A 16,847-nucleotide genomic window follows, 5' to 3' on the forward strand; every position below is an offset into this window, starting at 1 on the left:
CTCCAGGGCAAGTCTGGACAGTGAAGTGGAGCCTGGCGTGCTGCAGTCTATGGCGTAGCAAAGAGTTGAGCACAGCTGAGGAACTGAACAACAGGGTTAGAACTCCCCCAACCCCAGAAGTCCACACCCTAATCCTTGGAAATGAAAATATATTATTTTACATGGCAAATTCAGTTCAGTTTAGTCGCTCAGTCATGTCCGACTCTTTGTGACCCCGTGGGCTACAGCACACCAGGCCTCCCTGTCCATCACCAACCCCTGGAGCTTACTCAAACTCATGTCCATTGAGTCAGTGGTGCCATCCAACCATCTCATCCTCTGTCATCCCCTTCTCTTCCTGCCTTTAATCTTTCCCAGTATCAGGGTATTTTCAAATAAATCAGTTCTTTGCATCAGGTGGCCAAAGTACTGGAGATTCAGCTTCAGCATCAGTCCTTCCAATGAATATTCAGGACTGATTTCCTTTAGGATGGACTGGTTGGATCTCCTTGCAGTTCTTTACATGCAAAAGAGACTTTGAAGATGTAATTAAACTAAGGACTTTGAGATGGGGAGATTATCCTGGATTTATCCAGGTGAGTCCAATAAAATCACAAGACTCCTTCCAAGTAGAAGAAGGAAGCAGAAGAGGAGGCTGGGGTGAGGTGATAGGAGGACTCAAATGGCCAATACTAAAAATGGAGGAAGGTTCTGAAAATGGAGGAAGGGGGCCTTGAGCCAAGGAACATGCTGGCCACTAGAAACAGGAAATAGAAAGGAAATTAATTCTTCTCTAGAACCTCCAGAAAGGACCCAAGCCTGCCAAGAATTTTGCAAATTGAGCACCACGTTGGACCTGAGACTTCTAACCACAGACGTGTAAGTTAATAAACTTGTATTGAGTTATGACACTAGAGTAGTGATAATTTGCTATAGCAGCAATATGGAAGGAGTACTAATTCCCTGGGCTTTCCAGGTGGCTCAGTGGTAAAGAACCCACCTGCCAATGCAGGAGATGTAAGAGACATTCAATCCCTGAGTCAGGAATATCCCCTGGAAGAAGGTATGGCAACCCACTCCAGTATTCTTGCCTCGAGAATCTCATAGACAGAGGAGCCTGGTGGGGTTACAGCCCATAGGGTCACAAAGAGTCGGACACTACTGAAGCGATTTAGCATGCACACACTAATTCCCTATCTTTTATTGTTCTTTAATTATTTCATCTGTGTGAGTATTACTTCCCTGTTGTTTCTACTGCTGCTAAGTTGCTTCAGTTGTGTCCAACTCTGTGACCCCATAGATGGCAGCCCACCAGGCTTCCCCATCCCTGGGATTCTCCAGCAAGAACACTGGAGTGGGTTGCCATTTCCTTCTCCAATGCATGAAAGTAAAAATTGAAAGTGAAGTCACTCAGTCGTGTCCAACTCTTAGCGACCCCATGGACTGCAGCCTACCAGGCTCCTCTGTCCATGGATTTTCCAGGCAAGAGTATTGGAGTCCTAGGAGACCATAATGATTCTTAGGAGATTGGTCTTATTCTTTTCCTCTTTCTTTTTCAGGTTCAATTAGATATAAGCTTTAGGCTCTAGGTGAACTCACCAAGCAGTCACATTACAAAACTTCTGCAGACAACTTGCAGAAAGCATGGCATCCAGGCAAGCACTAAGAGTTGTAGACCCATTTTTATTAAGAAGAGAAAGATCTGGTGCTGCCAGTCCAGGTGGCAAGCTCTCTCTCCCCTGTCAGAGGGCACTGTTACATATTTTACTATCAACAGTACAAGCGCTAAATATCACTCCGCCTCTTCCTCCTATTTTGAAAATTCTCCCTCTTCATGTTTAGCAACATTTTACAGACATATATCATACCTAAGCATATAGACATAACATATATAACTATACATTATTGAATATACCATTGCTATTTTTATTTTGAACAAATTGTTATCTGTTGGATTAACTAAGTATAGGAAAAATAAATTGATTTGATACTTGATACCTATTCATGTTGTCTTATCACCTTTTTAATTTTTGGATGGCTGGACATGATGTACCAGGTCAAAGGAAATGCCAGAAATAGACCATTATGTGGTAGTGAGGTGTGGGGGCATGGAAAGATTTCCATAGCCCTATAATTAGGTCTCAGCCGTTTAGTGAGACTATTCCTCCAGACTGTGAGCTTCACGGGTGTTTTTCAATTTTTATACTTCCCCACATAGGTGAGAGAGGCAGCTAGAGAATCCTGGAATTGGTGGTTTCCCTACTCCCACCTGAAAGCTTAGGATCGAAGTTAATTGGGAATTTCCCTTCCCCCAGGTCACTTAGGCTCTGATAATACCTCAGCAAAGTTAGGCTCTGATTAACTTAATAAGGGCAGACCTTATTAAGTAAAAACAGAATGCTCTGGTTCATTTCAAAGGGTTCTTTTCTCCTTTCCAGGTTGAAAGCACAAAGGAATTTTTCTCCAATATTTACTGTGAGAACCTAGTTGAGCTACTGGGGTTAAGTTGCAGATAGTGGCAGCTTAGGAAGGTGAGCTTTTAAGTTTCAGAAATTGCCCACATTGAGCCTCCTGCAAGTTGTCAGTTACAGTTCAGGTTTTCCTACTCTGTCTGGGGCTGGTTTCAGGTGAGTTTGGCCTTGTGAGTGTCTGCTCTGGAAAGCCATTACTCCCTGCATTCACCTGTCTGTCTCCCGAGTCTTGAGGGCAGAAATTTGCCCATACAGTCCTTATCTCTCTTAGGGCTCCTAGAAGAATTGTTGATATTTTTATTCTATTTAACTTTTTATTTGTTATTGTGATTTCTAAACACCTTGTAAGTGGAACCCTATACAATCAATGTTTAATTAAAATTCTCTGGTTAATTGGACAGTTCTGAGTTTCCCCCAGACTGAAAAGAGTGAATTTGTGTTGTTATTGCTACTACTCTGAAGATGTTATTGTTGGGGTTTTGCTGTTGTTGCTGGTGGTGACTCTATATCATATACAAATTATATAGAATGAAAGGAATAACCTAGAGGAGAACTTCAGGAGAACATTCTTTGACATGAATTGTAGCAAGATTTTCTTAGATCTGTGTCCCAAGGCAAAATAAATGAAAGCAAAAATAAACAAATAGGACCTAATCAAATGCAAAAGCTCTTGCACAGCAAAGGAGACCATCAACGAAACAAAAAGACAGCCTATGGAAGTGGGGGAAAATATTTACAACAATGTAACTGACAGGGTGTCAATATCAAAGATATACAAATAGCACATACAGCTCAACATGCCCAATCAAAAAATGGGAGGAGGAGCTGAATATACATTTTTCTAAAGAAGACATACAGATGGCCAATAGGCATAAGAAAGGATATGTGATAGGAATCACTTCACGCTAGTCAGAATGGCTATAATAATAATGATTGGTGGAAAGGGTGTGGAGAACAGGGAACCCTCCTACACTGTTGATGAGAATATAAACTGGTGCAACCAGTATGGAGAGAAGTATGTAGGTTTCTTAAAAAATTAAAATAGAGATACCAAATGATCCAGAGATACCATATGCACTCCTGGGCATAATCTGGAGAAAACTATAATTCAGAAATATGCATGCACCCCAATGTTCAATAGCAGCACTGTTTAGCTAAGTCATGAAAAAAACCTAAATATTCCTCAACAGATGAATGGATAAAGATGTGATACATATATACAGTGGAATATTACTGACCCATAAAAAAGAATGAATTAATGCCATTTGCAACAACATGAATGGACCCAGAAATCATCACACTAAGTGAAGTCAGAAAGAAAAAGACAAATACCATATGATATCACTTATATGTGGAATCTAAAATATGACACAAATGGACTTATCTATGAAACAGAAACAGACTCACAGACATAGAGAAAAGACTTGTGGTTGTCAAGGGGGAGGGATGGGTTGGGAGTTTGGGATTAGTAGATACTATTATACATAGAATGAATAAACAACAAGGTTCCACTGTGTAGCACAGGAAACTATATTCAAAGTCCAGTGATTTAAAAAAATGGAAAAGAAGATGACAAAGAATGTATATATGTATATAACTGAAGAACTGTGCCATACAGTAGAAATAAACACAGCATTGTAAATCAGCTATACATGGGTAAAATAAGTTTCTTTAAAAAATGTGTATACCGTGGCAGATGCATGTTGATGTATGGCAAAACCAATACAATATTGTAAAGTAAAAAAATATATATATACATAATAAAAATGGATATATAGAGGAAAATTACTCAGCTATAAAAAGACTGAAATAATACCATTTGCAGCAACACAGATGGACCTATAGATTATCATTTTAAATGAACTAAGTCAGGCATAGATGAAGACAAATATCATATGAAATCACTTACATGTGAGATCTAAAAAAAGATACAAATAAACTTATTTACAAAACTGAAATAGATTCACATAGAAAACAAACTTATGTTTACTAAAGGGGGAAGGAGAGGAAGGGTAAGTTGTGCATTGGGAATTACATATACATACTATTATATATAAAACAGATAACAATGACTTACTGTATGGCATGGGGAACTATATTCAATATCTTATAATAACCTATAATGAAAAGAATCTGAAAGAATATGTATATATAACTAAATCACTTGCTGTACACCTGAAATTAATAAAACTTTGTAAATCAACTACACTCCAATAAAAAAAAAAAAGAAAAGTCATCAGAAACAAGCTAAAAATTTTAAAAGACACATGCATCCCAATGTTCATAGCAGCACTATTTACAGCAGCCAAGACATGAAAACAACCAAAGTGCCCAGCAGATGACTGACTTAAGATGTGGCACATATATACAATGGATTATTACTCAGCAAAAAAAGAGAATGGAATTTTGCCATTGGCAACGACATGGATGACTGTAAAGAATATTATGCATAGTGAAAAGAGTCAGAGAAAGACAAATATTACATGATATCCCTTATATGTGAAATCTAAAATATAATACAAATGAATCTGTATACAAAACAGAAGCAAACGCACGTAGAAAACAAGTTTATGGTTACTGAAAGGAAGAGGGAATTAGGGAGGGACAAATTAGGAGTAACAGATAAAAACTACGTAAAATAGAAAAGAAAAAGGATTTTCTGTATAGCACAAGGAATTATACCCTGTAATTATATCCTGTAATAACATATAATGGAATACAATCAGGGAAAAAAAAAAAAAAACTGAATCACTATGCTGTATGCCTGAAACTAATATAGTATTGTAAATCAACTATACTTCAATTTAAAGAATAAAAGGCATAAGCCTTTAGGAGTCACCTTTTTTTTATTCTTATTTTTTAAAATATTCATTTATTTGGCTGTGCCAGATCTTGGTTGCATCATACAGAATCTTTCCTTAAGGTGCATTGACTCTCTAGCTGCAGCACTCAGGCATAGTTGCTCCACAGCATATGGGATCTTAGTTCCCTTGATCAGGGATCAAACCTGCCTCCCCTGTGTTACAAGGTGGATTTTTAAACTCTGGAACCACTAAGGAAGTCCCTAGGTGTAACCTTTTTAATTTGAAGATAATGAGAGGCATCTTTTTCTGCACTCCACCTACCAAGGACAGCAAGTCAGGACCTCAGACCTTCCAGGAGGCCTTAGAGTAGTATTTCAAACAGAGAGATCCAGAAACATGTTGGGCAGATAGGAGGGTGGATATGCTGCATAACTGGGTGTTATACAGCATGCTTATTCTTGAGAGTGAGTGCAGGCTTCATAGATGTAGGTCATAATCATCCAGGTATATGCATGTTCAGGGTGCAACTGAGAGTGGATGCCACATGGGTCCCTCTGTGTGCCATTGTAATTTTGCCAGTGCCTGTGGTTTAGGAGTAGGCACATGTTTGGAGACAATATTGAGTTCATGTGTGTGGAAAAGTATGACTTGAAACATGAGGATTAGGTTCCACAGTAAGTCTTCAACACCATCAAGACTGCAGCCAGCAAAAAAAATTTTCCTTTTTGTATATTCCATCATGTAAAAAAAAAAGTTCACAAATTTGTGAAAGTGGAATCATGCTTTGATATGAAAGAAGATATCATAAGAGAAGCTAGCAAATATTTATAGATGAATGAAAATGAAGAATACAACATACTAAAAGTTATAGGATGCTATGAAAGCAATGCTAAAGGGGAAATTATAGCCTCAAATGCTTAATTAAAAAACAAGAAAGATCTCAAATCAACATTCTAACTTAACAACCTAAGAAACTAAGAAACAAAGTACAAATTAAATGCAAAGACATCAGAAAAAAAGGAAGTAATAAAGACTGTAAGGGTAAGGGTTTTTCGCTCAGTTGAGTCCAACTCTGTGACTCCATGGACTGTAGAACACCAAGCTCCTCTAGCCATGGGATTCTCCAGGCAAGAATACTAGAGTAGGTTGCCATTCCCTTCTCCAGGGAATCTTCCCAACCCAGGGTCTCCCACTTTGCAGGCAGATTCTTTATCAGAGCCACCAGAAAGCAGGGTAAATGAAATAGAGGGAGAAAAAACAGTAGAGAAAAATCAAAGAATCCATAACTGGTTCTTCAAAAACATTAACAAAATTGAATGTTTTACCTAGTAGACTAATTAAAAAAGAGAAGACTCATATTACTTAATCAGAAATGATAGAGGGACATTACTACCAATTTGATACAAATTTAAAAAAATGAAATTTTATTGTGAAAAACCACATGCCAAAAAATTGGATAACCTAGGTGAAATGGACAAATTCCTAGAAACATAAAACCTACCAAAATTAAATCAAAAAGAAATAGAAAACCCAAGGGAATTCTCTAGCAGTCCAGTGGTTCAGACTCCACAAAACAAAGACTACTTTTGCTTCGAAGGGTATGAGTGGGGAATTAAGACCCTGCAAGTCATGCCACGTGCTTCCCAGGTGGTGCTGAAAAGTTAAGTGAAAATGTTAGTTGCTCAGTCATGTCTGACTGTGAGACCACATGCACCACAGCCTGCCAGGTTCCTCTGTCCATGGAATTTTCCAGGCAAGAATACTGGAATGAGTTGCCATTCGTTTCTCCAGGGGATCTTCATGACCCAGGGATCAAACCTGGGTATCCAGCATGCCAGGCCAATTCTTTCTGTCTGAGCCACAGGTGGCACTAATGGTAAAGAATCCGCCTGCCAATGCAGGAGACACAAGAGAGGCAGCTTCAATCCCTGGGTCAGGAAGATCCCCTGGAGTAGGAAATAACAGTTCAGTTCAGTTGCTCAGTCATGTCTGACTCTTTGTGACCCCATGGACTGCAGCACACCAGCCTTCCCTGTCCATCACCAACTCCCGGAGCTTACTCAAACTCATGTCCATAGAGTCGGTGATGCCACCCAACCATCTCCTCCTCTGTCATCCCCTTCTCCTCCTGCCTTCAATCTTTGCCAGCATCAGGGTCTTTTCAAAGGAGTCAGTTCTTCACATCAGATGCCCAAAATATTGGAGTTTCAGCTTCAGCATCAGTCCTTCCAATGAATATTCAGGACTGATTTCCTTTAGGATTAACTGGTTTGATCTCCTTGCCATCCAAAGGACTCTCAAGAGTCTTCTCCAACACCACAGTTCAAGAGCATCAGTTCTTCAGTGCTCAGCTTTCTTTATAGACCAACTCTCACATCCATACATGGCTACTGGAAAAACCATAGCTTTGACTAGACAGACATTTGTTGGCCAAGTAATGTCTCCACTGTTTACTATGCTGTCTCGGTTGGTCATAGCTTTTCTTCCAAGGAGCAAGGGTCTTTTAATCTCATGGCTGCAATTACCATCTGCAGTGATTTTGGAGCCCAAAAATATAAAGTCTCTCACTGTTTCCATTGTTTCCCCATCAATTTGCCATGAAGTGATGGGACTGGATGCCATGATCTTAGTTTTCTGAATTTGTGTTTTAAGGCAACTTTTTCACTCTCCTCTTTCACTTTTATCAAGAGGCTCTTTAGTCCTTCACTTTCTGCCATAAGGGTGGTGTCAGCTGTGTATCTGAGGTTATTGGTATTTCTCCTGACAATCTTGATTCCAGCTTGTGCTTCATCCAGCCCAGCATTTTGCATAATATATTCTGCATATAAGTTAAATAAGCAACAGTTAGAACTGGACATGGAATGACAGACTGGTTCCAAATTGGGAAAAGAGTACATCAAGGCTGTATATTGTCACTTGCTTATTTAACTTATATGCAGGGAATAACAACCCACTCCAGTATTCTTGCCTGAAATTTTCCATGGGCAGAGGAGCTTGACAGGCTATATAGTCCATAGGACCACAGAGAGTCAGACACAACTGGGCAACTACGCACACACACATAAATACACACACACATAAGCCACACCACATGGAAAAACAAACAAGCAAAAACAAACAAACAAACAAACAAAATCCAAAATACCTATAATTAGCACAGATTAAATCAGTGATCAAAAACCCTTCAGCAGTGAATTCCCTAGCAGTCCACTAGTTGGGATTCCACACTGTCACTGACAAGATCCCAGTTTAATCCCTGGTCTGTTGTTCAGTCACCTCAGTCCTGTCCAACTCTTTGGGATCCCGTGGACTGCAGCGTGCCAGGCCTCCAAGTCCTTCACTATCACCCAGAGCTTGCTCAAACTCATGTCCATTGAATCGGTGATGCCATCCAACCATCTCATCCTCTACACCCTCTTCTCCTCCCGCCTTCAATCTTTCCCAGCATTAGGATCTTTTCCAGTGAATCCACTCTTACCTGTAACTGGCAGAGCCCACTTACATGCCACACAGTATCTGCATTGCCGTGATCGCCAATTTGGTCTTGAGCCCCTAAACCCCAAAACTGTCACATACCCTGATTTCTTCTTCTAGACTTCAGGATGTGGTCCGCCATCCCGAACCCTTCGCTTGTGCATTTTGCCTTTCCCGGCTCTGTACCTCATTGCACTTGCGCACTTCCCACTAGTTACTCCGATCTCCGCATCCCTTGCCGCCCGGTCTGAAGAGAGCCGATATCAGATACCCAGTTTCCCCGCCCCAAGATTTTATTCCCTTGAATTGATGCCACTCCTGGGCTTAAAAAGCAGAAAACTGGGATAAGAGCAGCTTCGAGGTTCATGTTCTAAGCCGTGAGACCACGAACCTGAAAGGGGAAGAGATGTGCCGCGAGGCAGGCGTGTCGAATGGAACACTGAGGTTTCTTGACACTGAGGTCTGGGTGTGAATCTGTCACTCGGTCACTCATGTCTCGTTTCAGCTAGAATCATTTCTCCTGGGATCTGTGCCCCATCCCCAGCTCCCCCGCTCCGCAATGCCTCTGCAGTTCTTGCCGCGCTGGAGGGTCTCTACAGGCTGCTTGGATCATGTGCTGTGCGCTCAGACCCAGCGATCCTGTGTACAGTGAGAAGCTTCTTTCTCTGCGTTCTACCTGCTAAGGACAAGTCAGGACCTCGGACCTTCCTGGAAGGCTTAGAGCAGTCGCTCCAACAGAGAGATCCAGAAACCTGTTGGCCAGGGTGTAGGAGGGTCGAGGTGCTGGGCAATCGGGTTTTACAGAGCACGTTTATTCCAGGGAGTCATGGACGCAGGACGTAATCCTGCTCCTGTGTGCTGTGCGCTTGCTGCCGGACTGTGAGCATCACCTGGATGCCCCGGTGCACCAGTGTCATTTTGTGAGTGCCTGTGGTTAGGGAGCGCACCTGTTTGGAGTCAGTACTGAGTTTGTGAGTGTGTAAGAGTAGACAGAAGCCAGCACGGGATTACACATCCGCAGGACTCTTCAGCACCATCAAGCTTGGCGGGCTTTCTAGCAGAGGACTGAATTGCAGTAGATGAGGGTGCAGGGCTACCATCACAGGTCACTGGAACATCTTGGTAAACCGCAGCGGGAAGCTGGGCAAATGGTTGGGGAAGGAGGGTGAGCATTAGATGATGAATGGTGGGGGAGGAGGCGTGGGGCTAGAAGTCCGCTTGGAAGCCGGAAGGCGTCTAAGCCTTGCACTTCGCTGCTCAGGCTCAGCGGGGCATCCAGCCCCTCCTTAACCAATGTAGGACCACCCAGCATGACTCCAGGTAGCTGCGGAGGGTGTTGATTGGGAAAGTGTATCGTGATCCCACAGAATCTCCTATGAACTTCCTGGTAAGCTCTTCTAGATCCCTAACTGGGTGGAGAACAGGTACACGGTTAGTAATGATAGCATTGCTTCAAGACTGGAATATGATTCCCATTTCAGAGATAAGTATGTTGAGACTTTACTAGTTTCTAGCCTGCAATCTTTTTACCTGGCAAAGTTACAGCTGGAACAGAGCTGAAATCTGTCAAAGTTCCTGGACTTCCACGGCTTTATCTCCACATGCCCTGCTCTCCTATGCGCGCTTCCTGCTGCCTGAATCCGACTCCTTGCTTGGGCACAGAATCGTCGACTCTGCTGCGCATTAACCCTGAAGCGCTCTTGGACAGGGGTCTATGGTCAGATCAAGGGGATTCAGGGTTCCCTGTAATGTTGGATTCTACCCTACAGGACTAGGAATGGAGTGGGATGCATGCCTGTTCAAAACCCTTGAAACCCAACAGGTAAAATTAACCGTGACGTCAAATTGTCCTCAAATTCCAACTTACTTTTCCTGTGTTTTTCATTTGTCCTCACCAACCCCACTCTGTGTCCCCTTCCCACCCCCGCCATCAATGACCTCAGTGCAAATACAAGTGGGGTGGTACTTCTGGATGCTCCATGTTCTGGACGCAAGTGGTGACATAATCCTTCTGGGGCTCACATCCTTCCCCTCATTGGTTGCCCGGAGCTCCTGGAACCCCCCCTAGACCCAGAGCAGCGGGAATAAAAGCAGCTGCTCGCGCTGGGAGGTTTCAGAGGCATTCAAGTGTCTCCGCCACTTTTGCCAGAGTGCCATCGCCCACCACCAAAGCTACTGCTGCTGCTCCTTCCTCTGCTCCCAGCCACCTGGTGCCGGCTATCAGGTAAGCCTGGAGATTCCTGCTTAGCTGGGATTCTGTTTCTCTTTCTCCCCTTGCTTCCCTCTCTCTCTCTCCAGTACTTTTTCTTAGCGGATCTCTTCTTGTCTCAACGGCTCTGTCCACTCCTGTCCAGGTCTCTTCGACACACTGCGTTACTCTGCAAGGCTCCTTCCACAGGTAACCCTGAATGGTCTCAGTTTGCAAACTCCCTTCTTCACTCTCCTCATGCCCAGGCTGGCTGCAGTCTCTTTCTCGCGGCTCATGTACTTAGGTCAGTCCGGGATGCTGAGGCTCCCCAGGGCACTGCAGGCTGATCCTGATGCAGGAATAGCTTTATGAAGCCAGTGCTGTCACGGGTCACGTCTTATGTCTAGTGGACCAAGGGAAATGCGTTTCAAATCCAGGACAGTGCAGGCAGGTGGGAAACAGGGACAGGTAGCTGTTAAACAGAAGCCCTCATTTGTGGGTTCTGGGAATTTTTTTTTTTGCCAGTTTAAGTCCTGGGTCCCAATTTGAGACTTCCAGATTGATTCTTACTGGTCATATTTATCAATGTGAACAGCTGAGCATTGGAATTTGGTCCTTCGGTTTCTTGGGGATTCCAACAGCAGGAATTTGTCCTTGGGAACTTCCTTCCCCCACCGTGTGTAGTAAAAGTCCCACACCAGCAGGACAGCTCTGGGTTGTACAAGCGGGAAACTGGTGGTCACAGGTACTCCCAGTATGTCCTGAGTGTGTAAGGTGCTGGTAGGGACCTATAGACCAACATCTTTTCACCCAATTTCCTGCCAGTTTTCATTGCTAAACCAAGCATTCTACAGGCTTACTGGATCATCTAGTGGTTCACTTAGCTATTGCGCATATGATGGTGAAAGGGAGTGAAATGACCAGCCTGAAACCAGGACAACTGGGAGTTAGAGGCATAGGCAGGAGCAGAGCCCAGGTCTGTGGGCTCACGGAAAGACCTGCTACAGGTGGTGACATTCTTTTCTTGCAGAGAGGTATCATGGGGTTCTCGAAGCTGCCCCTCTTCCTGGTCCTCAGCATGCTGATCATCCACCAGGCAGGCATGCTCCAGGCAGCACCATTCAGGTAAGACAGCCCTGCCTGGAGCCCTGTCACTTCCCACAGCCCCTGGAATTATACAATTCTATGTTCTCAGTTGCGCTGTGCTGAATCTGGCTCTTATGAGGGGGTGGTAATGTATGAATGTAAACATGTAGATAAGTTTATCATAAATTTTTTATGAGATGAAGATGTATAGCACACAGTTTATAGATAGACATATGATACATTATATTCCTTGCAAATTTCATATACTGTGAACCTCATAGCATTCTTTTGTTGATTTTTACCAGACATTTTTATCTTTAGGAAACCTAGTTACTAGTTTAACCATAATTTGTGCAATGAATTGCATCCTAATTTGCTAATTGCTTTGCCAATAAATGTTATTAAATCTGATATATAAAATCTGATATATATTTTATCTAATTTCTCACCTTCATTCAAATTACATTAAAGTGAAACCATTTTCAGATTTAAATAATTAATAATGGCTATATTTTATACTAAGCTCATAAAATTCCTGAAAATCTAACCATCACCTTTCACAAGTCTATATGATCCACTTGGACCAAGCCACTTCTCTAGGTCACACCAGATCCTAAATCCTGGTGAAGCAGCAATTTTGGATGAACAATGGCCTACGCCCTGTCCATTGAGAGCTGGTTTAGTCACATCTGTAGGGGAAGTCCCAGAATCCAAGAAACTTCATTGCTTATCCTAGAATGAGGATTTTCGGGGACTCAGAGCACCTGTTGCTCTTGTTTCTCCTCCCCAGGTCGGTCTGGAAAAATGGCCTTGTACCAGCTACACTCACTGAGGAGGAATCGTACTTCCTACTGGCCACAATGGTGAAATATTATGTGCAGAAGGCCAGTGAGCTGGAGTATGAGACTGAGGACTTCGGGTAAATCTGTGTATCCCTCTCAGAACATGGCTTAGATTCTCCATTGGCATACCAGGAAGACATATCCTTAAACATGAGATTGGGGGACTTCCTTGGTGGTCTGTGCTTCTGATGCAGGGGGTCCCAGTTTGATCCCTGGGTGGGGAACTCACGAGTTGGCCACATGTTGATCTCACATGTTGGAAAAAAAAAAAAAAAATTGAGATTGGGATAGTGCCATAAGTGTCTCTCTCATCTCATAAGCCTTGGATGATTTTTAATTTACACAGAAAAGACTGGCTGTTACAGATCTATGTTCTAAGACCAGTAACCCAAACCCCCTTTGTTTTATGATACCCCTGGAAATGTCTACAGGGAGTGATTGTAGTATTTTCCCTAATGCTCTAGGCTTTTCTACTGTGATGATCATATTTAGCAGAAACATTTAAGGTTCACTGGTGCCTCTCAGAGTAGTAATTTTCCACTGATGGTCCCATGGGGCAGCACCTGCCCTCAACCTCTCACTGACAGATCTTTTCATTTTTCTCCATCCTACAAATCAGCATCATTGCCCAGGAGAGAACCAGTAATGCTGCCACCGGCATGACCCATAAGATGGCAGGCTTCCTGGGCAAATCTGGGAGCAAGATTAAGAGGAACATCATGTCCACCAACGTGGCTCCAAAGCCTTTGGCCGGCACCACAGGGATCTTCAGAACCAAGTAGTGAAATAACTCCAGGAAGAAGGTGACCAGCCCAGTACTTCAAATGGCACAGCTGGTGACTGGGTATTACAGACATGCATGCCACATTAAAACCCTCTCTTGGCCCGTACCTTAAAAAAATCCACAGCAGAGTTGCTGAGCCCAGTGTCTAGATACAGAACAGAGAGTCTCAATATCTGAAATCCCTCTAACTTGCATTCATTTGTTTTCCAGTGTCTCCCGGTGATACTGAGATCATCTGCCGGGAAACATAGATCCTATTCATTTTAAAACACTGTTCCAGACTTCTCTGGTGGTCCAGTAGTTAAGACTGCACACTTCCACTACAGGGGGCAAAGGTTCGGGCCCTGGTTGGGGAACTAAGATCCCACATGCTTAAGATCCCTCACTGCAACATGCCACACCATGGTGCAGAAAAAGCAAGCATACAAACAAAAACTGCTCCTTGCAGTTATAATTGTGATTATTCTAGTTTTTGAGTTTGAAAGGCAAAGACCCGACCCTTTGAGAATATTCCCTACAATGTCATCTGGATTCAGAGATAGACTTGGGTTCAAATATTGTGTCCTCTACTATGTCACCATGGGCCAAACCCTCTATAAGCCTGTTTCCCCATTTAACTTGAAGGTAACAATACTAGCTACCTGTTAGCAGCTGAACTCTACTTCTTGTCATTTGCAATGAAAGAAACTTGCAGAAAAAATAGCATGGAAGACCTGCATGTATGCATGCTTGTTGATGTTGAAAATGTTCTTTTCCTTGAAGTAAACTGAAGCTAAATGCAAAATAAAATCATTTGCAGTTATCTAGTGTGCATCTTTTTAATATTTGATTCTATGTTCAGTAAATATGATTCTTGTCTCATCGGCTTATCTGGCAGAAAATTAGGGCCCTGTCAGCCAACTTTGCCAAGAGGTATTACATCCATTATGAATTCAAACTAACTTAGTCTTCATAGACATATTTTGTCCTTAGAAGTATTTTGATTGTGAGATTTTTTTAGTGATAATATATCTGACAATGTTTATTAAATGGCAACCAAACTCTTAGTTTAAAACAAACTTAGCCAAAATACACTACATTTTCCCTGTGCTCTAAAGTTAGAATGTCCTTAAAATAACTTTAATATTCTTTAATGTGTGTGTATGCTCAGTCGGGTCTGACTCCTTGCAATCCCATGGACTGTAGCCTGCCAGGCTGCTCTGTCCATGGAATTTTCCAGGTAAGAATACTAGAGTGGGTTGCCATTTCCTATCCCAGGGGATCCTCCCAACCCAGGGATCGAGCCTGCACCACTGAGGCACCTGGGAAGCCCAATCTTCTTTAATAAGCATATTCGGTTTAACCTACTGTTTATTTTGCTTCTTCAAAGTTAACTCTTTAGAAGCACAGTCTAAGAATATTTATCAAGATCTTCTGCAAAGCAAGAGTAAAAAGGCTTCAAATTAGGACTGAAGTGACTCTTTGAGCGAGGTTCACAGATTTAAAGAATGGACTTGTCGTGTTCTATTTCCTTACTCTTCCTACTTGGCACTCAAAGTTTCATAGAAGCCCAGTTGCTTGAGAAGAATTTCAGTAAACTTTGCAGTCAGTATGACTGTGGGGAAGACAAGTCCCTGGTATGAGCTAGTCCTGTGCCCCAGACAGCAAATTCTGACCTCCACTGATTACATTTCCTGTGTTATACAGGCTAATAATACTATTTCTTTACATCAGAAAACTTAACTATTTGTAATGATACATCTATTTGTGATTATTTGATTTATGTACACATTCCCCAATAGACTGTAAATACCATGAAAGTGAGGACCATAGCTAGTTTTCTCACCATTACATCTCCAGCATTTAGTCTAGGAGGTGTTCAGTAATTCTGTGATGAATGACTGAAGAAACATGTGCCAAGTCTAGAGCCCAGATTTCTGGTTCCACTGGTGCTGCCTTGCATTACCTTGGACAGAGAATTACATTTCCACTGAGTCTCAGATACCATGTTTGGAAGAGGGTTTTCAGCAAGATGGTCACTAAGTGTTTGTCCATCCACTTTAGACTTCTAATCTCTTTAAATATAAAGGAGGGAAGAGAAGTCATCCACATTAGAAAATGGCCCAGTAGGGTGCTGTAGGAGAGGCTGTGGCAGAGGGTGGTTGGCTGAGCATCCCTAGGAAATGGCATACATGACTCCCGAAAGAAGTGTGACCTGTCTACAGCCTTTGGAAAAATTGTGAAAGAAAGAAGTTTCTCACTGAAAACTACTTTTTTCCTTATCAGTTTCTTAAATCCTCACACCCACCACCATCAATATGACCATGCTGACAACTCCAACAGATCAGTGTCCTCTCACCTCCCATTCTGTCCTGACTCTAAAAAAAAAAATGCTAAAACAAACACATTCACATATAAGCCCACTTTTAGGAACTTTTTTTTTTAACACTTTACTCTCCTGCCATTGGGGTCTGCATTTTCCAATTTAAGCTGTTTCGGGGGGATGTTTAACTCATACAAATTAAATAGTAAAGACTGAACTTCAGGCACGGTGGGAACTTTTTTTAGTGGTTTAAGGGAGGCTTTCATAAGCTTCCTCAAATCCCATGCAGAGGTGCCGCACTTTACCAGCTTTACCTCACTGCCTGACTCCTAGGAGCATCAACGAAATTCAAGTGCACAAACCCATCCTACATAACACTTTGTTAACAAAATCATCACTTAGGTACCCTTCCAGGGCTGAGACTCTGGTGAGGTATGTGTGGTATTCACCTTGGGAGCAAATTAAGGGGGCACCAAAAAGCTTAGTAATCAAGGTGATATTTTAATGTAACACTTTGAAATAAAAATGCAGAAAAAATTCATGATGAACAAGATACCAAGTTTTTAATGAGCCAACATCGGTATTGAATTTTTTTCTTTTTGCCTTAGGCTTCAATACAGCTAGGCAATACGACCAGGCATTTGAACTCTTCCTCCCTTCCATTCTGATGAAACACAACTGTGAGTGTACATAATGAAATGTGCCAACAAGGCCCCTTGTGCTGATTACATCACTGTAGGCTGGGGGAAGGGCTGTTGGGAGGGCACCCAGGGCTCAGACCATGGGAGCAGGCATCCAAGAACTGACAGGGAACCTTCAGAATGTGTCCTGGAGGGAGGCTTCCGAGTTCACGAAAGAGGCTTCTGCTGGAGCACAGACACTCTTTAAAACCATTACCTGTCTGCACATAGAAATAA

At 42.4% G+C, this 16,847-nt stretch overlaps 1 protein-coding gene across 2 annotated transcripts; it reads left to right on the forward strand.

Annotated features, from left to right (window-relative positions):
* The first annotated feature begins 617 nt into the window (after nucleotides 1-617).
* Nucleotides 618-14,430, forward strand: LOC129628084 (calcitonin receptor-stimulating peptide 2-like). Of its 2 annotated transcripts, XM_055547513.1 has the most exons (7): nucleotides 618-858; nucleotides 9,234-10,550; nucleotides 10,878-10,952; nucleotides 11,947-12,041; nucleotides 12,793-12,921; nucleotides 13,464-13,647; nucleotides 13,839-14,430. In XM_055547513.1, exons 2-6 carry the CDS (start codon nucleotides 10,443-10,445, stop codon nucleotides 13,624-13,626), a joined length of 570 nt encoding a protein of 189 aa, XP_055403488.1. In that variant the 5' UTR covers nucleotides 618-858; nucleotides 9,234-10,442; the 3' UTR covers nucleotides 13,627-13,647; nucleotides 13,839-14,430. The 2 variants fall into 2 exon arrangements, with proteins under 2 accessions (XP_055403488.1, XP_055403487.1); XM_055547512.1 differs by having other exon boundaries at nucleotides 13,464-14,430.
* The last annotated feature ends 2,417 nt before the right edge of the window (nucleotides 14,431-16,847 follow it).

The sequence above is a fragment of the Bubalus kerabau genome, chromosome 15, assembly GCF_029407905.1.
Source record: "Bubalus kerabau isolate K-KA32 ecotype Philippines breed swamp buffalo chromosome 15, PCC_UOA_SB_1v2, whole genome shotgun sequence".
Taxonomy (NCBI): domain Eukaryota; kingdom Metazoa; phylum Chordata; class Mammalia; order Artiodactyla; family Bovidae; genus Bubalus; species Bubalus kerabau.

What these genes read in the sequence shown, in the direction of transcription:
- LOC129628084 (XM_055547512.1), top strand. Translation starts at nt 10,443, where the DNA reads ATGGTCAGATCAAGGGGATTCAGGGTTCCCTGTAATGTTGGATTCTAC. An exon ending in CTCCAGGCAGCACCATTCAG is followed by an intron (nt 12,042 to 12,792) that starts GTAAGACAGCCC and finishes TCTCCTCCCCAG; the next exon opens with GTCGGTCTGGAAAAATGGCC. An exon ending in TATGAGACTGAGGACTTCGG is followed by an intron (nt 12,922 to 13,463) that starts GTAAATCTGTGT and finishes CCTACAAATCAG; the next exon opens with CATCATTGCCCAGGAGAGAA.